This window comes from Camelus bactrianus, chromosome 11, assembly GCF_048773025.1.
Source record: "Camelus bactrianus isolate YW-2024 breed Bactrian camel chromosome 11, ASM4877302v1, whole genome shotgun sequence".
NCBI lineage: Eukaryota > Metazoa > Chordata > Mammalia > Artiodactyla > Camelidae > Camelus > Camelus bactrianus.
The window spans coordinates 66291418-66317286 of record NC_133549.1 but is presented as its reverse complement, the minus strand read 5'-3'; the positions used below and the strand labels follow the sequence as shown (position 1 = coordinate 66317286).

The 25869-nt window shown below is 37.4% G+C and overlaps 2 protein-coding genes across 2 annotated transcripts; one reads left to right on the top strand and one right to left on the bottom strand.

Moving 5' to 3' along the window:
• The first annotated feature begins 1478 nt into the window (after positions 1-1478).
• Positions 1479-25613, top strand: PPA1 (inorganic pyrophosphatase 1). The gene is made up of 11 exons (XM_074374130.1): positions 1479-1719; positions 3982-4040; positions 12427-12480; positions 13303-13422; positions 15380-15466; positions 16522-16648; positions 19025-19152; positions 19434-19519; positions 23562-23631; positions 24642-24684; positions 25278-25613. The coding sequence occupies exons 1-11, from the start codon at positions 1656-1658 to the stop codon at positions 25307-25309; spliced, it is 870 nt and encodes a 289-aa protein (XP_074230231.1). The 5' UTR covers positions 1479-1655; the 3' UTR covers positions 25310-25613.
• Positions 10991-11884, bottom strand: LOC105066344 (large ribosomal subunit protein eL39-like). The gene has a single exon (XM_074374131.1). The coding sequence runs from the start codon at positions 11790-11792 to the stop codon at positions 11637-11639; it is 156 nt and encodes a 51-aa protein (XP_074230232.1). The 5' UTR covers positions 11793-11884; the 3' UTR covers positions 10991-11636.
• Positions 25614-25869: the final 256 nt, after the last annotated feature.

Below are 25869 nucleotides of genomic sequence, written 5' to 3'. Positions count from 1 at the left end.
GGAAAGTGTGTGCCACACTATTGCATCATTTCTGTCTGTCCACAAGTCAGTCACAGATGAGATTCTGGGATTTTCCAAGAAAACAAGCTCTATCTGCTCAAAGGCAGAAAATAGAGAGGGCAGTTCAATCAGAAGAGCACCCCTTTAAGAAACTCTGAACATGAGACTACTTAGTGTTCACTCTGCAGAGATTCCTTTAGCCTCCAGTAATGCTTTGTACTACTGGCTAAACTACTGCTCTACTATTTTTTTTCTCCCCGCTCTTGTGTGTAAAACAGTATGGTGTAGTGTTCAAAAGGTCAGCGAGCTATAGCCTTCTGAAGATAAATGGGAGTCTGGGTGGAGACAAGGGAGGGACACTCTAACTAGAAAATTATCTTATAAGGTTTTCATTGAATAGAAGGAGCATCTCATTTTATATAATAGACACTTTAAAAAAAAGTTTAAATCAAAATGTCTTTAAGGCACATTATCTTTAATGTCCTAGAAAAACAGGATTATTTAAAGAAGCCCAGCCCATCACAAATTTTAAGTAAAATTTGTAGGCATTCTTTGACATAATTTTCTAATCAAAGTAGTGAATAATCATTGCCTAATTTGAGGATTTTGAAATATACATTTAAAAAATATATATAGAATTAGGGAAATAAGTGATGCAAATATCTGTCTGCAGCTTCGATTAGACTTTGGGGTCTGGCCTGACACCATGAAACAGGAGTATAAAAACAAGCTCCAAGGAGCTTGCACCTGAGAGGAATGTCCTCAAGGGACTCTGAGCTCAGCCTGGACTTTCCCAATGCTTCTATCTGAAGTCCTAGGGGACGTAGGGTGGGTTGGGCAAGCAGGGGGGCAGACTGAATCCTCCACTGGGGAGGGTGGTAATAACAAGTTAGACTTCCTGAGTTCTTATAACAGGACAGGCCCTTCCTTCACCTCTTGACGTGTATCAACCCCGGTCATTATCCCAGCAGCCTGTGAAATCGATACGATGACTATCTCCGTTTCCCAGGTGAGAAGCTGAGTTAGAGAGGTTAACAGCAATTTGCCCGATGTCACAGGCTAGAACGTGGTGGAGCCATTATGGGTGTCAGTAATATGCCTCAACTCTGCTTAAATGAATCAGAAAACTGCTCACCTTTAAGACGGCTTGGCAGGGATTGCCAGATGAAGCAGCTGACTCCTAAACGTCTTTTGAGATAAGGAATTACTCTGAGAGGAAGGGTGTGTGAGTCAAAGGGGAGTTTCCAATGTGCGTGTGGGGCGAGAGGCCGGCGGTCAATTCCTAGCTAGTCCAAGCTGAGAACGTGTTGCCCTCCTCAGTCATAGCCCCAAAGCCTGCCAGCGGAGACATATCACCGCCACAGGCGACCGCCAGCCACGTGGCCCAGCCTGGGAGCAGAGACAGTTCGCGGAGGCGCGGCCCGAAGGGGCGGGGCCGAGGCGCAAGGACACGCGGGTCCGACGAAGTACGCCTGCGCGAGGGTTGGGCTCGCGAGCGCCAGCGGCGTTAAAGGCGGCTCCCCGCCCCTCTAGCCGGCCCAGACCCCGCAGTGCGCAGGCGTGGAGCTTTCTCCTTGTCAGTCGGCGCCGCGTGGGATCTTGTGGCTCTGTAGCAGCGGCGGAGGCAGCGGCGGCGGCGGCTGGTCTTCGGCACGATGAGCGGCTTCAGCAGCGAGGAGCGCGCCGCGCCCTTCACCCTTGAGTACCGAGTCTTCCTCAGTGAGTGTCGGAGGCCCGTGGCCCCTCCCTGCCTGCCCGCCCATTCATTCCCGGGCCTCGCCTCCCCTCCGCCCTGGCGGCTGCTGGCCCGCCCTCGGCCCCTTGTCCCAGGCGTCGGGCTCCTCGGGCCGGTCCCCGGGGCCTGGGCCGGCCCTGGCCCTCTCATTTCACACGGCCCTCTCGCAGGCAGGACAACGTGGGTCGGCCTTACTCTTTCACACTCTCGGTTGGACCTGAACCTGGGCTAGGCTAGTTTTGCAGGTGTCCGGCTCGGGCAGTGTCTGAGGGGAAAAGGAAACCACTGAGTCACCCTAGAAAGGTGTCTAATCCCCGTAAGAGGATTATTCAATTTGGAGGAACGGGGGCGGGGGAGGTGATGGTGGTGACTCCCTAAGACCTTAATTCCTTCCTTATAGCTCAGATTGTGGGCACCGAGCAGGATCAAGTCCAGACCCTCGTCCTACAAATGGGGAAACTGAGGCCCGGATCAGGAGCGGTCAGTGGAGGACTGGACCCATCCCCCTGGGATCCCATTAGAGCTCCTGCCTCCCTGCCGCATATTTTCTCATAACACTGATGCTGGGAAGACGCCTTATGAAACAGAAAGCTGTTCGCCTTAAGTCAAACAGGTGACGTCAGTCTGGGAAGCTTGAGTAAGAAAGTGCCAAATCCTGTGCAAGGAACCGGCGTTTAAGGGGTACATACCCCAAGTCTGCACTTAGAGCCGAGGAGGCTGCAGGCTGGCGGCGCTCCGCTTTTCTTGGTGCACCACCTTTTTAGCCTTGCAGGTGGAGGAAAGCTACCTTGGGTTTATCTTTATCCTCTTACCCGCCCCCACCTTCGCCCCCAAAAGATTATTAGAGATAACGGAGGCGTTCGAGAATGTGTCACCAAAGGCGTTTCTGTTTTAACTACTTTACAATTTTATTCTAAAGGAAATGGGCAGGTACCGCAAATTCGTGTGTAAGAAGGGCCGTAAGAGACGGGTACAGGGGAAGAACAACAATATTGAAAGAACAAAGCTCCCAGCGAAACGTAGCCTGATGCAAGAGAAGAAGGAAAGTGAACCCTAAAGTTACACAACTAGTTAAGTTTAAACTGCCATTTAAAATACAGGAAGGGTGGGACACCCTCTCCCTAACCCCCCCCCGCCCATTTTATTTAATTTCGGAATTAAGCAACAAGGGGCAGTGCAGGAACTTTTGACAAATAATTCACTGAAGTATTTTCGTAAAGTTGCTGTTGGCTCTAGAATTTCTCCATAGGAGGGATTTAAAGAGGTAACTCTAGTTTGAAGGTGGGAGGATGATTAGGGTAATTGTCTTCAAGCTATACTTGCAGAACACACACAGGTTTTACTTAGATTATGTATTGGTAGTGAGTACTAGATAATTTAAATTTTTTTTAAAAATTAAAGACTTCTTAGCATCTTTCCTTATTAGGAGAAGATTTTTACCTCTATAATGTTACATTTGCCAGTCTCTTTAAAACTGGTAGGGGGTTGGACCACAAGTCACAATCGACTCTGAAGGGACCCGTATGCCATTGGGGATGGTCACTGCTCAGTTTTTCCTATTACACTTTGATTTTTAAACATGACAGGATGCAATGTGGACTGACCCTTAGGTTTCCTAAAGAATAGTAAGGAGGTTTTAAAATTACTTTTTGGATATGGTAGTTAGGTCTTCAGAATACAGAAATTACCTGTTCAAGTATTGTTACAACTAGATTATCCTTAAGAAAAATCATAATCTAAGATGGCTCTGTCTTCCTGGAACATCACTTAAAGCGACATGGTTTATAATTTGGCAAATTGGTCCCTTCCCTTCTTGCTGAGCCCAGGTATTTCATTAGTTCTGTAAATTGTCAACTGACATAAGATCAATCCAAACAATTTGATTGCCTTTTGTATACTGGGCCTTTCTAGGCTCTGGGGATACAAAGCTATGTAAGGCAGTCCTCACTGCCTTACGTAAAGGTTAGTACCTGTTGGACACCTAATGAACACGTAGGATAAAAACCTAACCTGATTTTGGAGGCATCAGGAAGGTGAAATATGCAACCAGTTTTTCTGGGGTGGGAATAAAATCTGGTGAGTGGTGTTGATAATGAGAGGAGAGGGTATGTGGTAAATCTCTGTACCTTCTCAATTTTATTGTAAATCTAAAAACTCTTTTTAAAAAGTCTTGAAAAATGTACTTCCTGCATCTGGAAATACAATTAACCAAAAAAAGTAACAACTTTTTCTAATTCATTTTGCAGAAAATGAAAAAGGACAGTATATATCTCCATTTCATGATATTCCAATTTATGCAGATAAGGTAAGACAGCCTTCTCTGAATAGTCTCTTTACTCAGATCAGTTAGTCCCACATAAGAATTTTCTTATATGTCTTAAGAAGTACTTAAGATGCCTCATTGTGCTGTGAGTTAAAGGTGCACTGATTAAATAAGGAGTCAGTCTTAAATCCAGATTATTTGGTTAAAGAAGCAACTATAAATTGGGGAAGGAGTAGAGGAACAGAAGCAAATGTTTTAAAGCCGCCTTGTTAAAAAAAATTCACATTGGTCTTTTCTGTATGTGTATTTGGAACTAAAATCTTAGTACTTTATAAGTGATTTTAAAATTAACCAGGTGGCCAGCACAAAATTTCGGTTGTGGGATATTTATTATTATTATTAGTTTTATTTTTTAAATTTTATTATTTATTTGTATTTTTTAAACGGAGGTACTGAGGATTGAACCCAGGACCTCATGCATGCTAAGCACATGCTCTACCACTGAGCTATACCCTCCCCCTGCGATATTTATTAAACAGTAAACATTACAATATTCAGTGAATACAGGAAAATTCAGTACTTTCAATGGACTGATAGAGTTAAGATCTGAAATAGTGTTAGTAAAGGTTAGTCCATAGACTTCTAAAAAGAGATGTCTGTTCCTCTACAAACCAGTGAGCTGAAGAGATCTAACTTTAGCACAAATTGGTAAGATATTTATTTTCTCCCAGGGAAAAATGTCCAGCTATATGCTTTAAAATCTTTGTGATCCTTGCGAGGTAGAGTTACTAGTGACTCTTTTTGTTTTTATTTTTATTTTGCCTTTTTCTATTTTCTAATCTTTTTACGAAGAGGGTGCATTGTTTGTACAAATTTAAATAGTTATTGTTATTTTTAAAAGCCATTGCTTGTTTTTTTTTAACTTTTTTTTTATTGAGTTATAGTCGTTCTACAATGCTGTGTCAAATTCCAGTGTAGAGCACAATTTTTCAGCTATACATGAACATACATATATTCATTGTCACATTTTGTTTTTTGCTGTGAGGTACCACAAGATCCTGCATATATTTTCCTGTGCTATACAGTACAATCTTGTTTATCTACTCTGCATTTTAAAATCCCAGTCTGTCCCTTCCCACCCCCCGCTGCCCGCCATTGCTTATTTTAACTGACACAAGAGCAGATGTCTTGATTCTTTTTATCCCTTAAAAATTTTTTCTGTTCAGCCAAGAAGCTTGATCTATAATGAGGGCAAATCTTTCTGAGTCATAAAAGCTTCATAGGTCACTGACCTTCCTTAGCTAGGTGTCGATGCATAATACATGTGAATGTCACATTCCAGTGCACATCTAGAATAATAAAGATGAAATCTTATCCTTGTGTGTGCTGAGTGTTACTGTTTTTCCATGCTTGACTATCAGAAATCGATAAATTCATTGTACTTCTACCAGGAAGATTGCTACAGTTCTGTGCTGACACTGGACATTGGCAGAAAATCTAACCTGCTCATTGCTTCTGAGGAGTGTGCCTGAGCTGGGCTGTAACTGGTGGCAGTGGAGCAAACAACCCGAGGCTAATTATGTGCCACAGTTACAGGAGGGACCTCTAACTGACATGTGTTCTCCTGTGGGATTCTCAAAGCTGTATTTATTCAGAAACTTAATTTGTTACATCTGATTTCTTGGGAGTTGATATGAACTGCAGAATCTTTCCTTGCCCTTGACTTGGCCTCATTTGGTTGGCTTGAATTATCCGTTTGCTGTATAATTAGTATGTATATCAAATTACTTTATAGTAACATCTGAGACCTCTAATGAAGAGGTATAAAATGATGACCTTCAGTTTACTGATGGTTCCTTGGCATACCATGTGCTGAGGAAGGAAAACATTTTCTTGACATATAGATGGGGTTTTTGTGCTCGTAAGTGTCTTAGCCTCTTTGGGCTACTACCACCAAATACCATAGACAGGGTAGCTTATAAACAGCACATGTTTATTCCTTTCAGTTCTGGAGGCTGGGAGTCCCAGATCAGGGTGCCAGCATGGTCAGGTAAGGGCCCTCTTCTGGTGGCAGACCTCCGTGTCCTCATGTGGTGGAAGGGGCTAGGGATCTCTCTGGAGCCTCTTTTTATAAGGCACTAATACCATTCATGAGGGTCCCACCTCCTGTTTTGAGCATTTCCCAAAGGTCCCACCTACAATACCATCACTTTTGAGGGTTAGGGTTTTAGCATACGGATTTTGGAGGAACACAAACATTCAGCCCATGGCTATACGTGACTGGACAGTATCATAGCCCAGGACCAAAAGGATCATAGCAGTTATGGTGCCTAATCTTATTGCCGCTACTGGCTACCCCAAAATAGGAAACTAAGACTACATTTTGGTGTTGTGTAAAACATCTTCACTCAGGTTACTCTGCAACTCCTTGAAGTCGTGTACTGGACTGCTTGTATCTATAGTCTGGGGTTGATTACCCAAGTGAAGACTCTGCCTTTGTACCACCCTGGACTGGCTCAAAAGCATAAGCTCTTGCAACAACTCTGTATTTCACCAGCGGTCCAGACCTCAGAGAACTTCAGCACTTCAGACTCCTGCCTGAGAGGCAGGAAAGAGTTCTTTTGTTTTGTTTTTAAGAAAGTTTAGTCTACACAAAAACACAAATAAGGGTGTGGTACACATAAGTTATTTTGGATTATAGCCTAAGTAAAAGATCTGATTAATTCCCCTGGTTACAGAAAAGAGTGGTTTTTGAAAAAAATTTCATTGTGATTATGTTTAAACACATTTTTGTGTGGGTGGTCATAAATTTTCTCCCTAATATGGTTGGTCATTTGAGGGGTGCTGATGAGGGAATGTGCCTTTAACACAATTCAGTCAGCTCTATAAGGAAAAAATGCCCAAAGACTTATAATCTACTCCACATCAGGACTTTTCGATGTGGACAGCATTTGATTTGGTATATGTGCCTCTAGGTAATCAATCCAGCCAGTTCTGGAAATCCTTGTGACTCAGATACCCTACTTGGATTACTTCCAAATCCACTGGGTGAAAGAAGGCAAAAGGAAGGGCTCACTGGATTTTTTCTTTTAATTGTTGGGATGTCTTTTGCTATATTGGGATCAAATATAAAAGCACCTGTAGCTCAGGGTGTCTTCTGACATAAAACTTCTGAGGTAACAGGAAATTTAAACAGTGTGAAACACTGGGTAGATTAAAAGCTTTATCTAAATCTTAAAGTGCTCAAGTATCATGACTTGATGTTCTAATTTTAGAAGTTTGGTATTTTTCTATTCCATGTCTTAGACTTTGATGTTAAACACTAGTTCTAACCATAGAGGTTTCTATTTGTTTTTCGGATGACTCGTGGGAGAATATATAAATATGGAACTATGTTTCTTTTCTCCTCTTAGAGAAAAAAATCAAGCTTCTAGTCAAATAGGTTGGTGCTTCAGAAACTGAACAGAATATTTTCTGCTGTTGTGTATCATTCTTAACTTTTTAAAGATACTATCTTACTGTACCTGAAACTTTTGTTGGAGATATACCACTCAAGTGGATGTGTGTTAGATTACAGTTGACCCTTGACCAAATGCTGGGGTTAGGGGCCCCGACTGGCATATAATTTACAGCCGGCCCTCTTATCCGGCATTCCTGTCTGGGGATTGAACCAAACGATTGTGTAGTTCTGTGGTATTTACTGCTGAAAAACATCTGCATATAAGTGGACCCACACAGTTCAAATCTGTGTTTTTCAGTGGTCAGTGGTACTCACTTTCTTACAGGCTTTGCTTTGTTTTGAATTTTTTATTTCTGTTTATAGGCAGCTCTATAAATGGAACTTTCAAAAAATGTCACCGAATTAATAATTTAAATACTGTCCATCTTCCTCAACTTTTTATGTATATAGAACGGTTGGGGTTTTATTCTGTGTTTCCAAACCAAAGTTAGAACTGGGGACACAGATGAACACTGATAACAATTAAACCTAATTGGCATGTTATAACTAAGAATAAACTCCTATTTTTCCCCCTCAGATGAGCTTTAAGGTGACTAAATTTTGAAGACAGATATTCTAACCGTAATCTCTGTGGTTTATCAACTTTGTCAAAAAGTTGAAGTTGTAAAACAACTTTAAAAAACTTAACAAAACAGAAACAGACTCATGAAGAGAAAAAACTGGTGGTTGCCAGAGGGGAGGAGGGTGCTCTGAGGGAAGCAGGTGTGGGAGATTAGGAGGCACGCTCTTCCAGTTATAAAATAAGTCGTGGGGATGTCCTGCACAGCGTGCGGACATAGTCAACAGTATTGTAGTACTTTTGTATGGTGACATATGCCAACTAGACTTATCATGGAGATGATTTTGTAATGTGTATCATCAAATCACTGTGTGGTACATCTGAAACTCATATAATATTTTAAGTCAATTATACTTCAATCAAAAATAAATAAAAATAAAAAGACAGTTATTTTTGATAGACTTGACTAAAAAAAAAGTTGTGATGATTAGATATGCATGTTACGTACAGTCACAATGCCTGACTTATAAAGTGTCAATACACAATAAAAAAATAAAAAAAGGGTGATGATGTTGACCACAATGACTGGTTACATCTGAAGCTTTTCATAGCTTACTTTATAAAGGTCACTGAACCAGGAGTAAGAAATCTTAGTTGTGATCCTGGTTTTACCACCAGCTGGCTTTACCACGTTGAGCAAGTTGCTTTACCTTTGAGCACTGTTGGTCTTAGTGAGTGTCTTAGATTACCTTCAGCACCATGCTAAAGCCCTTATGTGGATTATCTCCTTTAGCCATCATTCCAATCTCTGAGCTAGGTTTTTTCATTAACTTAACTGTCCAGGATTACCCACTAGAATTCATAAGTGGTAGTGGCTGGATTCAGACCCAGTCATTCTGGCTCAGCACCTGTGGTGTTAGCCACTGAGCCACACTGCCTTGAGTGATGTTGGGTACATACGTGGGGTGGATTTTACTTTGTACTTTTTGGTATCCTCCATAGAAAATATCTCTTTGATATTTACAAAGAAAAAAGCAGGGGGGAAAAGGCTTGAGTTTTTTGTTTTTGTTTTTGTTTTTGTTTTTAAGCATAGAATTCAAAGGAAGTGAGTAAGAACTTCCTTCACTTGGGAAGGCCATAAAGCCTTCCAGTCCAGGGATTCTTGGTGGCCCTGAGGCCCTGGAATACTCATCAGTGGGTTTCAGAGGTCATGAGATCTCTCTGAAAATGTAATTGGGTGTAAATGTGCATTTTTCTTGCAAAAGGTTCTATGGTTAAAATTCTTAGTCATTGCAAACCGTAGAAAAGGTTGACAGCTGGAAATGCAGACTTGTTTGATTTTATAAAGATAAGAAAGTAAAGAAGTTTTGGTTAGAATATCTTTTTGCAAAATTTAGTCATCTTAAAGCTCATCCAAGTGGGAAAAATAGGAGCTTATTAGTTATGACGTAACAATTAGGTTTCATCATATGCCACATGCATAGAAAGTAATAAAAATTTGATATATGTATGCATTGTGGAATGATTCCCCCAATCGAATTAATGAACCTCTCCATCACCTTATATATTTGTTTTGAATGTGTGTATAGTGAGAACACTTAAGATAAAATTTGAAGAAAAACAGTGGTGGAAGAAAGGATTTTCTTCTAAATTTATCTAGAGAGTAGACATAAAGCAAAAGGCTAGTAAAAACAAGGGCACCTTGCCTTTTTTTTTTTTTTTAACTTCTAGAGTATTTTTCAAGTATAAAATCTCTATCAGAAGAGCTCACATAGTCAGTAAGGAAGTGCTCTACTCCCATAAAGATGCTTTTGTAAAAAAAAGGTACGGTAATCACTACAGCATCTACATACATATGCTAAACATTTGTCTTACAGACTAGTCCCTCACCTAGATTTGTGGACCCAAGCTTTAGTCTGAGGCCTACAAGCTGAAATGACCTGGTTTGGAGATCCAACTCTTAGGGAGTTAAAAGAGCACTAATTCTGTTCACTGCTAGTCTTCAGTGCCTAGAAAAGTATCTGACACAAAACAGTGGTGCTTAATAAATATTTTTTGACAAAAATGAATGAATGGTCCCTGAGATTCCTTGTAGGATACACTTTGCTATTTTTGTCCCAGCTAATTTCTAAGTACCAACTTCAGGCTTTTGGAGCTCTGCTGTTTGCAGTAGACTCTTTTTCTGAAAGATGTTTTCTTTTCCATTATGTTGGTTCTTTCTCTTTTTTGCTTTCCTATTGCTTATGTAGGTTTGTAATATTAGGTAATGTGGTTTTGAGGATCTCTATGTATTTATCATTTAATTCCATTAGTGTTCAGTATAGTTTCCAAACTTGGAATCAGTGATTGTAGCTCTATTTGCTACTTTTTTTTCTTGAGGCAATTTATTCATTTGATAATTTAAAAACACAACAACAACAACAAAAACTAGCCAGTCTCCTTGATTTTCCCGTCCCAGACGATCTTTCATGTAGTAACAGCTCCATCTTGTGGACCTTTTGGGTATTGCTGCTGAAAACTGACTTGTTAGCTGTCCAGATCTTTGATGTTATTAATACCTGAGGTGTGGTGCTAAATAGATGCAGGTTTGCTCAAAAACTTACAATGAGTAAAATGATATTTAACCAAAGATGGGGTCTGAGGTTTCCTACCCATGAACAATGTGTTACTTTTTCTAAAACCATCCAGTTATGAGTTTACAGGTATAGAGCAATTTATTCAGTCCTGGGCTTAAGTAATGTCTCCATTCTTTGTGGTTTTTTAATGTTATGTATCAAGTAGCGTCAGGAGGCTTGGAGCAGAAACCGTGGAATGCTCTAGTCTCCTTTGGTTTGACCAGGGACATAAGTAAGTGACAGAAGTTTTAGCCTCTTAAATATAAATCTGTGTAGCTTTCTGCTTGGCCAAAGTAGTAAAAGGTAATTATTGGCTGACTTATTCCCTTGTAGTTTTATCAATCCCTGTTTTTTGATGCAAAGTAGCAAAAAAAAAAAAAACAATTCTAAGAAGTATGTAACTAAGTGATTTTCATTTTAAATCAATTTTTAAAAATATACATTTTATAAAAGAGTAATGGCAGATTTTGCTTCATGTGTGCCCTTTGTAGATGTTTTAAACTGAAAGACTACATTTAAAGTTTCATTCCTTGGTAAAATAATTTTCTGACTACTTAAAGCTCAATTTTAATTAGAGAACCTATTTCAACTTGATATTTGACTCTGGTGTGCAAAAGGAGATGACTGATTTTTCTTTAATGGATTTTTAAACAGTAAGCAGCTGAGACTTTTAAATATGTTATCCAATTTCAAGAATTCAGTTTAAGGCTGTAAATTCATTACAATAGAACTGCCATTGGTTAAAATATTTTTGGAACTTTTTTTTTAATCTTCAATGTCAAACTTGTGTTTTGAGGAGTACTTGTTTTTTATTTTCCCCAACAAAAGGTCTCACATATTTATTACTGAGCCAAAGCAATAGGACAGAAACACTGACACAAAGAGAAAAATCATTTTCCCAAACACATCCAGCCGTTCAGGCAGAAGCACTGTCTTCAGAGTGAATGGCAAGATGCAGGTGACCTTGACGCAGCATAAATGTGCACCACCTCAAGTGCGGCTCCTTACAGACCCAGCGTGGTTCTTCTCCAGTGTCTTCTCTTGGAGTTGTACTTGATTTTATTACCAGTTTTCATTTGAATCCTTTGGGGAATGGGATGATTCTGCTTTTGTTTCTTGGCTAGAAATCCCTTGATCCTGAAAGTCTTGTGAGAAGACATGGCGAGGAGCAAACTCAACCACACATAGGATGGTGGAGAAGAGAGTACTTGATTTTTAGAAACAGCCAAATTGGGAGAATAATTTGGGTAGTCAAGCTGATTGATTTTGTTTGAGGCTAAAACTAAAGTATGACAAGTAAATTGATTTGGGATTTCTCTTATAAATCACCTCTGCAATAAAAGTTCCAGAACATTTTGAGTAATTGCACTGTCCCTAGAGGAAATGAATAGCCTTTGGAGATGGTTGCTTTGAAGATGGTCCTCCTCAGAGATCCGAATTCTACTATGTTTAAAAATTGTTTTCCTTCTTTATAAAAACATTCTTCCTTCCCCACCCCTCCAACATTTTATGATGAAAAACTTAATGTTTATTAAAACATACAGAAAAGTTTAAAGAATTATACAGTGACCAACCATACACCCACCACCTTAATTCTACAGTTGTTTTGCTGTATTTGCTTTATCTCTTCACCCATCAGTCTGCCTTATTTTTTGATGCATTTTGTTGACAGTCTGTTGACTTCAAGGTTTCAGTACAGCCAACAGTATAACTTTGGAAGAACTGGGGCACGCTCATTGAAGTAAGAGAACAAATTAGCTCCTGTGACCATCTCACCTTATCTTTTGTTTTCAGGATGTGTTCCACATGGTAGTTGAAGTACCACGCTGGTCGAATGCAAAAATGGAGGTATGTTTCACCCTTGACAGTCAGACATAGGAGATTTGTTTTGATCTAGTTGCACTGATTTGCACAAGAGTTAAGCAGCTAAAGCCTCAGGTTGCCCTCTTTCTAGTCCCATTCTGATTTCTAGCTGTGTCTCCCACTGCCTGCCAGTCTTCCCTCTGTGCTCCAGCTAAACTCAACCACTTACTATTTGTAAATATGCTACAGACTTTCCTTCCCCACACCTTTGCTTCTGGCATTCCCAAAGCCTAGAATTATCTTTTTCTCCTTTCTTCTTCCCTTTAAGTCCATCATTGATTCCTCCATAGAGTCAACAGGCTTTCCTTAGTCACCCCAACCACAAATGATTTTATTATAATTTCTCTCACATTTTATTAATTTCTTCCTGATGATACCTAATGGATTTGGCTTTTTGTTATAGATTTATAACATTTTCTGTCACTTAATTGAGCTTTTTTATAGTAACAACACTGCATGTAATAGACACTCAAATTCTGAATAATTTTCAATGCTTTAAAGGAAAGCTGAAGTTAGATGTATTGCTCAGATATTAGGATTTATTCCAACTAGTTTTAGTTTTTGCTTTCTGGAATTACTGAAAGTTTTTTTTCCCCTCTTGATAGTTCCTGTATACCTCAAATAAGTTTTCCACTTAAAGGCTGATTACTGAGAAACTTTTATTTCAAATTATTTAAGTGTTAGGAGTAAAAATATACCATTAAAGTGGAATTAGGGGATGTGCATTTCATAATTCATTTCCTTAAATCCTTATTTGAATAGTATTTCACATCCAAATATATAATGATTTGAAGTTTTAAATTTCAGATTGCTACAAAGGACCCTTTAAACCCAATTAAACAAGATGTGAAAAAAGGAAAACTCCGTTATGTTGCAAATTTGTTCCCTTATAAAGGATATATCTGGAACTATGGTGCCATCCCTCAGGTATGTCTCTGTGCAATTGCTGGAAATGTACCTTTTAGCTTGTAAAAATTTAACATACTACTGTTCGTTAAAAAGATTTAAACATCTTTAGAAAGTTTTTGCTATAGTAGATTTTATTTATTTATTTATTTTTGCTTTGTTTTGCTTTTTTTTTGTGGGGGGGAATTAAGTTTTATTTACTTATATAGTTATTTATTTTAATGGAGGTACTGAGGATTGAACCTAGGACCTCTTGCATGCTAAGCATGCGCTCTACCCCTGAGCTATCCCTTCCCCTCTTCTATAGTAGACTTTAAAAACATAAGGGGTAATTGACTCATTTTATTACTTCCTCGAATAATTTAACTTCAAGGTAAACTAAAAGGTAAATATTTACAGTGTTTAAATTTACATTTGAAAGTTTGTTCTTTTCTGAAATATTTGTTTTTCTATAAGGATTGGCTATAAACGACATTTTTTCTTTACAGAATGAGTGGCAAATCTGTTTAGAGAGACAGTGTAGACTAGTGCTTAAAAGGGTTCAAATCCCAAGTCTGCCGCTTGCTGGCAACCTAACTTGCCTCTGCTTCTCCCTCCCTGAGGCGTCGGTATCTCCCCCTGAGACATTACGAGGCCACAGCTCATGTGGCTATTTGAGGAACGAAGCACTTAGTGCCTGGCACGTGTGAATTCTCACAGCTGTTGACTTTTATGTTTTGGGTCCTGGTTCCTTCTTCTTTGTGCCGTGCTCTTTGTGGTAGAGTAATAACGGGATTCTGTTTTCCCAAACAGTCAACCCTTTGAAGGGGGGGGATGTCTGCAGTGTTTACCAGCTTATCCCCAGCACTATACCAACGTGTAGTAGGCTCTTGCTTGATATTTGAATGAAGAACCACTAGAATCATGTCCATTATGAGTAAATGTGTATTTAATTCTGATTTGGCAAGCTAATGCTGTGGCACTTATGATTTTTAAATAAAATATTCAATTTATTTTCTTCCTGTTCGGTTGTTTTTAATAACCATTGAGCCTCTTGAGTGGGATTTACTGTGAAACAAGCCACAAGTTATTAAAACAAAGGCCAAACTCATCTAGCTCACTAGGCCATCACAAAGCCGTTTGCTTTAATTATAGCACTTCACTTTGTACTTGAAATACGTCCCCCTGGGAGAATATTGCTGAAATAGTTATTCTTCTGTAAGTTGGATTTGGCTTTGTCGGCTCCGGTCTTCCTTTTCCCCCTTCACTTTTATCTTTTTGCCCTTATTACTCCAGCTGAGTAAGCAAACAAATCCAAGAAATACGTTCTGAATTGGGAGAGAAAAGAACCAAAACAACAGCTACACTTTAAACCTAACTTCCTGGCAAGCACGACCATCCCTTCTTTTGTGAGATGCTCGGCAGGGGCTCCGTCTTGCAGTTCAGCAGGAAAGAAGCCCAGGAATTTAAAGCTTCAGGAAATCCTGATGAAAGTTTTCACTCTTGGCTCCTGTCAGCAGTGACACTTTTGCCATCAGCACACATCATTTCCATTTTAATATTACTGCCTACCTATCTCTGCTTTGGAAATTTATTTTAAAGAAAATCTAGTTAGTAGAAGACAGTAAGGACTAAGAGTTCATCAAAGCAGTTTTCTTTTAATATATTTTTAAAGTAAACATCTGAGTCTGCATTTGTGTTTGCATATTGTCTCAGTTATTAGATAGTTGGGTTTTGTTTATTTAAAATAGGGTCATGATCCATTTTAAAGATTAAATTTGGTTTAGCGTTATCTACATAATAGGAGCCCAGCATTTAATTAAATTATTGTAGGTAGTTAAGATTTTTAGATGTGAATAAAGAATTTTTTAAATGAGAATAAATAGCTGAAGATTCATATTTTTGCAGAAAGATCATGTTGTCTTTTAATGTCAACATGATCCACTTTGTCAGTAGCATGTATAGGAATGATATACTCTAAGTCTTATTTTTTTTTTAGACTTGGGAAGACCCAGGACACAATGACAAACACACTGGCTGTTGTGGTGACAATGACCCAATTGATGTGTGTGAAATTGGAAGCAAGGTAACAGAATCTGAAATATTTTTCTTAGTGTTGATATCAATAAAGTATACAAAGTTCATACTTTTAAAAATATTGTAAATAAAATCTAACAATACTGGTGAAATAATGTCTCTTTGGGTGATAACTTAAAAGCTTCCATTCCATTCTAAGCATTTGTATATTAAAATTTGTACATTTAAACCTAGCCTAGGGAAAAATGTGTATATGTACGTGTGTGGCGGAACTGGACACGTTCTGCGTTGTCTTGGAAGGCAGATAGGTATCAATAGATGCATTCCTTCCTTGTTGAAGGAAGCTTGTAATAAACCAGTCACTTTTGAGTTCATTAACAATTTTAATCTTTATCCTGTGGCCTTGCTCAGAGATTCATTAAGGGTACCTAAGGTAACGTTCCAAAGAGAATGTACTACTAATAAAATCTTCTTTAAGCCTAGAAATTGAAAAAAAAAAACAAAAAAACAAAAACCCTTCAGCAGGGTACCAGGAGGCAAATTTAATCTCAGTACAAGGCAAACCTTGCCTAAAGATTTGGAGTGACCAGTGAATTGGCCCAAGCTAAATAACCCCACGAGTTGGAGGTTTATGGTAGGGATTCCTCCATCAAGTGGAGTTGCTCTAAGATTCTGACAATACTTATTTTCTTTATGAGCTTTCCCAGGTCCAAGGAATTAGTAAAAAACTGAAAAGAAAGTTGTCTTTCAGTTTCTTAAATCATAAAGTTCAGGCACATGGTATGACTTACTTAACTCAGTGACTCCTATAAAATAAAAAGTAATGAAAGTAGATTAAAATATGTATTTGAAACAAATTATGCTTACATTTTGAGACTTATTCTTTGGCACAATCAATGACAGTTTAAAAACATGAATTACTCTGAGCTCTGATAGGACTAATGGACATTTACCTGTTTAGCTTTTTAAAAGCTGAAAGGAACAACCTTAAGGTAAGTTTGCAGAAATGTGGCATCTTCCTCATTTCCTGTTATCCACCAATAAAACTGTTCTTCTGAAGTTTCATTCTCTAGTATTGACCTGGCTGTGGTTTTTGACTCTCAGGTATGTGCAAGAGGAGAAATAATCAGGGTAAAAATTCTCGGAATATTGGCTATGATTGATGAAGGGGAAACCGACTGGAAAGTCATTGCCATTAATGTGGAGGATCCTGATGCAGCCAATTATAACGGTAAGAAAACTTGAAGGGTCTGACATCTTTATACCTAAATCTTACGCACCACCACACTTAACGTGTACTGACAGAGTTGAAAGCCCATGCCTTAAACTGTTAAAGAACGGAGGAGCAAAACATTGGACAGAGCATCCCTATTTCTACTAGTGAACTTCCGTAGCTAAATAAGTAAACATTCTCCTTCATTCCAGGAAAGAAAAAGTCTGGCAGTTTGTGTTTACTGTTTTCTCCTTTCTTTCCCCACATGCTAACATCCAGTTGCTCTATTATTTAAAAAAGTTTTTTTTAATTGAGATATAATCCACATACCATAAAATTCACCATTTTAAAGTGCACAATTCTATGATGTTTGATACACACACGGGACTGTTAACCATCACCACTAATTCACTACTCTGATAAGACCCCGAATCCATTAGCAGTCACTCCCTATTCCCACTTCCCTCAGTCCCTGGCAGCCACTAAGCATTGTCTGTCTTTATGGATTTGCCTATGCTGAACATTTCACATAAATGGGTTTGCGTGATATGTGGCTTCTTTCACTTAGCATATGTTTTCAGGGTTCATTTACATTGTAACATGTATTAGTACTTCATTCCCCTTTTTCTAGGTGGTAAAATTACTATTAACACAAAATTCACCATTTTAACTATTTTGAAGTGTACAATTCAGTGGCATTTAGTACATTCACAGTGTTGTGCACCCATCACCACCACTATCTCATTCCAGAATATTTTCATCACCCCAAAGGGAAACTCTGTATCTCTAAGCAGTCACTCCCTATTCCCTCCTCCTCCCAGACCCTGACAACCACTAATCTGCTTTCTGTCTCAGTGAATTTGCCTATTCTGGTTATTTCATATACAGGGAATGTAAAATATGTGCACTTTTGTGTCTGGTTTCTTTTAGCATGTTTTCTAGATTCACCTAAGTTGTAGCATGTACCGGTCTCATTTTTTAAATGGCTGAATTATGTTCTGTTGTATGGATATATATCACATTTTGTTTATCCATTCATCTGCTGATGGACATTTGGGTTGTTTTTGTCTGTTAGTAGTAATGTTGCTGCTGTGACCATTCCTGTAGAAGTTTTTGTGTGGACATGTGTTTTTAATCATCTTGGGCAAGTTCCTGAGTCATATGGTAACTGTTACACTTAGCCTCTTGAGGAACTGCCAAACTTTTTTCCAAAGCAGCTGCACCATCTTACAGTCCTGCTGCCAGCAGTGAATGAGGGTTCTAATTTTTCTACTTCCTTGCCAGTACTTGTTGTTGTTTATCTTTTTTTATTATAGCCATTCTAGTGGGTGTGTCTTTTTATTGTTGGATTCTCAGAGCACTTTATATGTTTCAGATACTAGACTTTTATCAGATATATGATTTGTCTGTATTTTCTCCCATTTTGTGGATTTGTGGATTGTCCTTTAATTTTTTTTTTTTTTAAGTGTCATCCTCTCTTAAAAATCTTTTTTAACTTCTTTTTTTAAATGGAGGTACTGGGGATTGAACTCAGGACCTCATGCATGCTAAGCATGCACCCTATCACTGAGCTATACTCTCCCCCTTAGCTATACCCTCCCCTACCTCCTTTCATTCTCTTAATGCTGTCCTTTGAAGCACTCAAGTTTTTCATTTTGATATAGTCTGTTTTCTTTTATTGCTTGTGTTTCTGGTATCCATATCTAAGAAACCATTGCCTAATCCAAGGTCACAAAGTTTTAATTGAAGTAAGTCGATTTACAATGCTGTGTTAGTTTCTGGTGTACAGAAAGTGATTCAGTTATACATATATTATTATTTTCAGATTCTTTTCCATTATAGGTTATTAGAAGATATTGAATGTAGTTCCCTGTGCTAAACAGTAGGACCTTGTTTATCTACTTAATATATAGTAGTTAGCATCTATAAATCCGACACTCATAATTTATCCCCCCAGCCTTCCCTCTTAGTAACCGTAAGTTTGTTTTCTGTCTGTGAGTCTGTTTCTGCTTTGTAAATAAGTTCATTTGTGCCATTATTTTATTTTTTTTTAGATTCCACATTATATGATATTTGTCTTTGTCTGACTTATTTCACATAGTATGAGAATCTCTAGGTCCATCCATGCTGCTGCAAATGACATTATTTCATTCTTTTTTGTGGCTGAGTAGTATTCTATTATATATATATACTCCACATTTTCTTTACTCAATCTGGATGATTTCCTTTTAATGTGAATTTGTGTTCTCTTCTCAACAAGGTGTTAGCTCAAACATTATCTTGAACTTTTTTGATAATCCATCCCATAGTTCTCTCAAAGTAAGAACTTGATATTTCTACTGAATGTGTAAGTAATTACATATACACCTTGCAATCTATTTATTCTCTTCTTAGATATTAATGATGTCAAGCGGCTGAAACCTGGCTACCTGGAAGCTACTGTGGACTGGTTTAGAAGGTACAAGGTTCCTGATGGGAAACCTGAGAACCAGTTTGCTTTCAATGCAGAATTTAAAGATAAGGTAAGTATGTCACTGCAAACTATAGCTTTAGTTCTATTTGTATTGATTGAGACTTATAATTTAACCATACTTTTTACCATCTAAAAACTATATGATAATAAAACAGATGTCTAAAGACAAAAGACAGCCTTAATGTTAATTTATTCATTTAAATGTTTTCTTCTTTTTTTGACACAAGGAAGTGATTCAAAAGAGAGAAAGTTATCAGGCTTTGGGGAAATGTTGATAGTAAGGAAAGAACATGTTTCTATCATTCTAATGCATATCTCTTCAAATTATAGGACTTTGCAGTTGATATTATTAAAAGCACTCATGACTATTGGAGAGCACTAGTGACTAAGAAAACTGATGGAAAAGGAATCAGTTGGTAAGCATTAGTTCTTTTTTGCATGTTTAATACACAAAGCAGACCAGGTTTCTCCAAAGGTTTTAATAACCAGGACATGCTGTACTGTTATGTTCACTTAGGAGAGAGGTAACTGGTTTTGTCAGTGCTCAAGTCAGTAAGAGGTGCTGACTGAAAGAAAAACCCACAAGGTAAAAGTTTTTAGTTAAGTTTTATTCAGGGACCTTACTAAGAACTACAGCCCAGGAGACAGCCTCTCAGATAGCTCTGAGGAACTGCTCCAGAGAGGGTAGGGAAAAGCCAAGATGTATATGTAGTCAAGCATCAAAAATTTACTGCTAATCATAAAGAAGAGACATCTCAGGTTAATGATTTTAGTGCTCTTCTGTGTAGGGGAAGAGGCAAGAACCTCAGGTCATTTGAAATTTTTCCTTAGACACACATCTTAACTATCTAAGGACCAGTATGTCCAACTGTTTCCTATTTTTCTCCACCCTGAATTCCCCTCAAGGCACTGTTGGTGGAGGCTGCAGTGGCTAATGGCTTGATCCTTGCAGAACTGGAATGGCAGGCAACACTGTTTTCCTCTTCAAAACGTAGCTGTATAAGCAACTGAAAAGTGCCACAAGATACTCTCTGAATAAGTACAGACTAAAACTATAAAGGGGACAGACTGCCTCGCGTCAGGGCGCTCACAGTGTGATGGGTATAATCAGGTTGAGTGTTAGGGTTAGGATTCTCCGATGTCAATATGTAAGATTCATCACAACTAAAGTGGGATCTACCATGCACGCTGAATTTACTACCGCTGATAATAATAGCTAGTATTGATTGAGCAGTTAATATTTGCTAAGCATGCAACAGAGATGTAGGGAGATTATACTTAACCAAAGTCACACCACAATAAGTATCAAGTCTGTCTGGCCCCCAGTCCATTTTCAGTGCAATATACTGGAAGATTTTTTTAAAGATTTGTAAGAGAATGCCCACTATTACCACTTAACTAGTGTTGTTCTGAAGATACTAGTTCATGAAGTAAATAAGAGAAAGAAATAAGATCCAGAAATATTGGAAAAGAGGAAGCAAATGATTGCAGATGATATGAGTGTGTATCTGGAAAACCCTAGAAAAAAGAGAGTTCAGCAAGGTGACTGATCATAAAATGGGTATATATGTTACATTGCTAAGCTTTCTGTGCAAACTGTGACAGAAACTATAATGGAGGAAAAGATCCCATGTAGAATAGTATTAAAAAAACAAAATGCAAACAAGAAGTCTGAAGGACCCAGAAGAAAACTGACTCTATTAAGAAGTAAAAGATTTTAAATAGAAAGTTTTACTGTGTTCATAAGTAACATTCAATTTCATCTAGAAAAAATTTGCATGTGAGAATAGAATAGCAAGGGAAATTCTGAAAAAAATAAGGGTAGTGGTGAGTAAGAGTGTTCATTATTTTGGTATTGTTTAGTAATATTGTCTTACTAAGAATTTGATACTGAAGAAAAAAGTCAAATTATTTGGTTCTGTTAGAATTTGATAGACCTAAAGATGTATGGGAATTTAGTTCATAATAAAGAAGGTATTTTAAATGAGTGATTTGGACTCACCAACGGTTTAGGGAGAATATAAGACTAGGTCTTTATCCTGCTGCGGACGTCCCGTAAGCCAGGTGTGTGCGTTGGCAGCCACCGTCATGTGGTGGCTGTTTGATTTCTGAAAGGTGCTGTAACCAGGGAGGTGCTCCACAAGTGCCCTGTGCAAGAAACCCAGCACCAGTTTTCTCACCTCCAGGTACTTATACCCACATGTTAATTGGGTGCTGGCTGCTGGCATTCAAGTTTGCAACCCTTGTCTTAACATCAGTGTTTAATTCCACACAGATAAATTTTTTAATGTTAGAAAATTCTAGAAAATGTATAGATGAATTTATTAGCTTGTGGTAGCTTAAATCCCATAAAAGATTTACTTATGATTTTTTAAATCTATCAGAAGACAATTTTTCCCAATTTTTTTCTTAAACAATACATGACAAAGGGCTAAATTCCTTAATTTATAGCTTGTTCAAGTTGATAAGAAAAAGACTAATAATTCAATAGAGAGAAAAAGGTAGGGAAAGAAAGTTTACATATAAAAAGATGCATAGTCTCACTTTATAATTTAAAATGCAAGTCAGCAAGATAGCGTTATTCCTCATTAGATTTGCAAAGCTTTTGTAAATTAGATGATAGCTGGGGGTGCCAAGAATATACACACATATATGTATAAAATTGGTGACAGTATAAATGGGTACAACCTTTGTGAAGGTCAATTTGACAATATCCAGTCTCAAAATTTTAAGTGCATGTATTTCTTTGTAGCACCACTGCTAGGAATGTATCCTACAGATATAGTCTCCAAAGTTCACCAAAATATATGTATAAGAATGTTCACTGCAGTGTCATTTATAATAGCAAGATGTTGGAAACAATCAAAATGTAATGGCTAAGCACATCCATATCATAGAACAGTATATGGCACATAAAAAAAAGTTCTATATATGTTGATGTGGAATAATGTCCAAAATATATTAAGTGAGAAAAGCAAAGTCCATAGTACTATATTTAATATGATCCCATTTATGCAAGGTAAAATACACACACACACACACACACACACACACACACACTCACTCACTCACTCACTCACTCACTCACTCACTCACCCCAGCATCTATTTATATATTTTTTCTGGAGGGAAAGAAGAACTATTGATAATGATTGCCTTTGGAGACATCCATTTGGAGAAGGGAGGGAGGAAGGCTTTCATTTTATGACTTTCTGAATTTTCTAACTATATATATGTATTACTTTTTTTTTTAACATCAAGTTATCTGGGCAGTAAAATTTTTTCTGAGTGTGAGAAAATCCTAATGTAAAAATAATTCTCAAAAATCTTCTGTTCTGTAAGTAAGGATAATGTGCTGTGAAATGAAAACACTGTCTCTCCACAAACGTAAGAAAAACTGAGCACATTTTCACACACGTGAAAATGTATAATCATTGAGACCTTGCTTTTAATAATTTCTCTATTTGGTGGTGTCTTATTGTTTCTATGGAAATGGCCTTAATGCATATTAAAGAACAAATAACTGAAGATATTTCTTTTTCATTTTAATAGGATATTTCTGATCATACTCATGCTATAATAATATACAAATAATGTGTATAAAATTTTGAACTATAAACAAAAAATTTTTTTTAAGATCACCTTAATCACAGTTTTTCCATAGATAGGCTTACTAATGTTTAGAGTTTTTTTTATAGTCCTGTGTGTGCATGTATAATATTTTCCAAAATAATTAGGATCATATTGTATATACAACTTGTTTTATGGGTTAAAAAAATGAACATTATAAGCATTTCTCCATGTCATTAAAAATATAGTATTTTTATAATATATAACATTTCATATCTGTACAATATTCCATGTCATGGATAAATCATTTTTAATCACCCGTGTTGTTGGACATTTTGGTTACTTCCAGCTTTTTACTGCTATCAGTAATGAAATTATGAAACTGTGTATGTTGAACATCTTTGTACATCACTGTTTAAATCTGAGTTTGGAGAGGTGGAATCTATCAAAGCGTATGAGCTTTTTAAAAGGTTTTAGACACATTGTACCAGATTATTTTTCAGGAATATTGAGCCAGGTGTTACTCCTGCCAGGAAAATCAACCTCAGATGTCAGCACTGACAGGAACTGGATTTTTTGTTTGTTTGTTTGTTTTCATTTTATCTAATTAGGAAAGATATGTTTCTTGTTTAATTTGCATTTCTTTGCTCTTTCTGTCAGAATTACAAAGCAATCACAGATTTTAAAATCTGAACTTAAGATATTTGAGTAAAATTAACCACAAAAATAGCTGTACCTTGCCAAAATAATTAGAATATTTACTATAGGTGAGAAAGCTTTGAATCTCATCTAGCCTACCACCTTCAACTTGTTATTTTTAACAAGAAAGAGTTAATAAGAGAGAAGTTTTGTTACTGTGATGTGTGATTACTGTCACTTTGTTTAACAGCATGAATACCACTGTGTCTGAGAGCCCCTTCCAGTGTGACCCTGATGCTGCCAAAGCCATTGTGGATTCTGTAAGTTAAAGCTTCCCTGAAAAAGAACATAGCTGGTGGCCAAAAACCATGGTGCTCAATGGGGAGGGAAAGTACTTCTTTCAGTAAATATCTGAGGATGTTCTATATGCATATTGTGGTATGAGGTCTGGAAATTACAAACCATAAACACATATAAGACATTTGACTGAGGGGAAAGCTGCTGAAGGTCCTAGTCAACCCTAAATTGGGCAGACAGCAAAGCAGTACAATTAATAAAAGTCAAAATGAATGTTCCAAGTAACCCAAGTGCCTGGTACCTATCAGAAGCCATTTTTCACAAAAGTACCAATGGGTACTTATTTGACTTGGTCATAGCAAGGACTGAGAAAGTTACCAAATTTCAGGTACCATTACAGAAGTGGTTTATAGTCCTAGTAGAGACTTCTATTTGAGGTAGTAAACCATCCATCAAAAAAATAATTACCTGATTTGGATTAACCTGAAGACAGAAGATCGTCTAAAATTATTCTCATTTACAATATTAAATACGGAAAACAAAAGAGTCTGATTCAACTGCCTTGTAAACAGTGTAGTACAAGGAAAAAGGACAATTTAATGATGAAGCCAGTACATTTAGACTTATCTTTATATATGAATCTTAACAAAGTTGAGATGAATAAGATACATTGGAAGGGAAAAGCCATTGGTTAGCAATCATAACTCTTCGATGAGAATATTCTGCCTATATTTTATATATACACATACACACACACATATATGTTGGGTTTTTTATTCTTTATTAAAAAAAACATTATTTTTATTATTTATTCTCCTGTGTGTCATTAAAAGCCAAGAGGCTTGAATTTGTTAGCATTTCTTAGCAGTAGAGCAATCTGTGCATTGTTCCCATCTATTATAAATTATTTTTAGAACCTAAAAATTGGGATAGTTGTCTTCTGTTCAAATTCCTTTCAATTTTTATATCAGTATAACTTTTTAGCTTATTTTTTCCTGGGATTAGACTAATACATTTTAATATTTTATTTTAGTTACCACCACCATGTGAATCTGCCTGCACAATACCAACAGATGGTAAGATCTATATTCTAGTAAAATTACATTAAACACTACATACATGTGGGAAAATTACATCTATGTCTATAGAAATATCTTACGTACCACATACATGCAGAGAAAGAGAAGGACAGGGAGAAGAAGCATTTTTAGAGTCCCAAAGCGTATGTGGGAAGAAAGATGCCTGAACGAACCAGTGTTAGTGCCACCCCCTATGACTGCAGTTTCCAAACCATGACCCGACTGTCCTGAGTTCTGGGTAGATGCCTCGTGGAGGTCAGAGTGGGCTGGGCTCCGCATCCCCGTCTGGCCACAGGATGCTTCACCCACTAAATAGTTCTCTCCACCTTTAGATGATAGGATTCTCCATAAAGTTCTTCTGGTCAGAACTGCATGTCTATAGGATCAGCAACAAGAGTAAGGAAGCCCAAAAGAAAACTGATAAATTACCTGTTTCTGCTGTAGTGAAACTTCGCGTGTATGTAGGTTTGTTTTAATGTAATCCATAGTAGGACACATTAAAGCAAGTACATTATTCATTGTTATATGTTGGGTATAATTTTGATTCTTAACAGAGGATTCTGATTTGTTTTTCTTTTCTCTGACTACAGTGGATAAGTGGTTCCATCACCAGAAAAACTAAGGGAATTTCTCTGGAATACAAGCTGATATTGCTGCATCTTATTTGTCTGAAAGCATTAGATGTAAAAGTAGCTTTAAATTTATAGAACTAATCTAATTAAATTCTTCTGTGACCAATCCAATATAGTCATAATGTTACCCATCTAAAAACATTTTTCATATCTTAAGTAAGAAGACTTTTAGTACATGCTTAAATATCAAGGCAATTGTAGTTTGGAAGTCATCTGTGAATAAATGTGCAAGATAATTACATATTGGATGTATATGTTTGCCATGTGTTAGTAAATAAAACTATTTTGCTGAAATGTGGTTTATGATATTTTTATTTTAATCTGAAGCCTGACACTACCAAGCAGGCTTGGGTGCTGTTTGTGAATGATCTTATAATTTAATTTTGTAATTATTAGACTAAGACTGACTTTATTTTTAGGCACCTAAGAATGAATCCCTTGTATTTACAGTAGTCTTGATACTATGCTCTTACCCAACTCCTAGCATCCTATTGTAAAGCAAAATTGAAGTTTTTAAATTTATATCATATTAGAAGAAACCACAACCCTG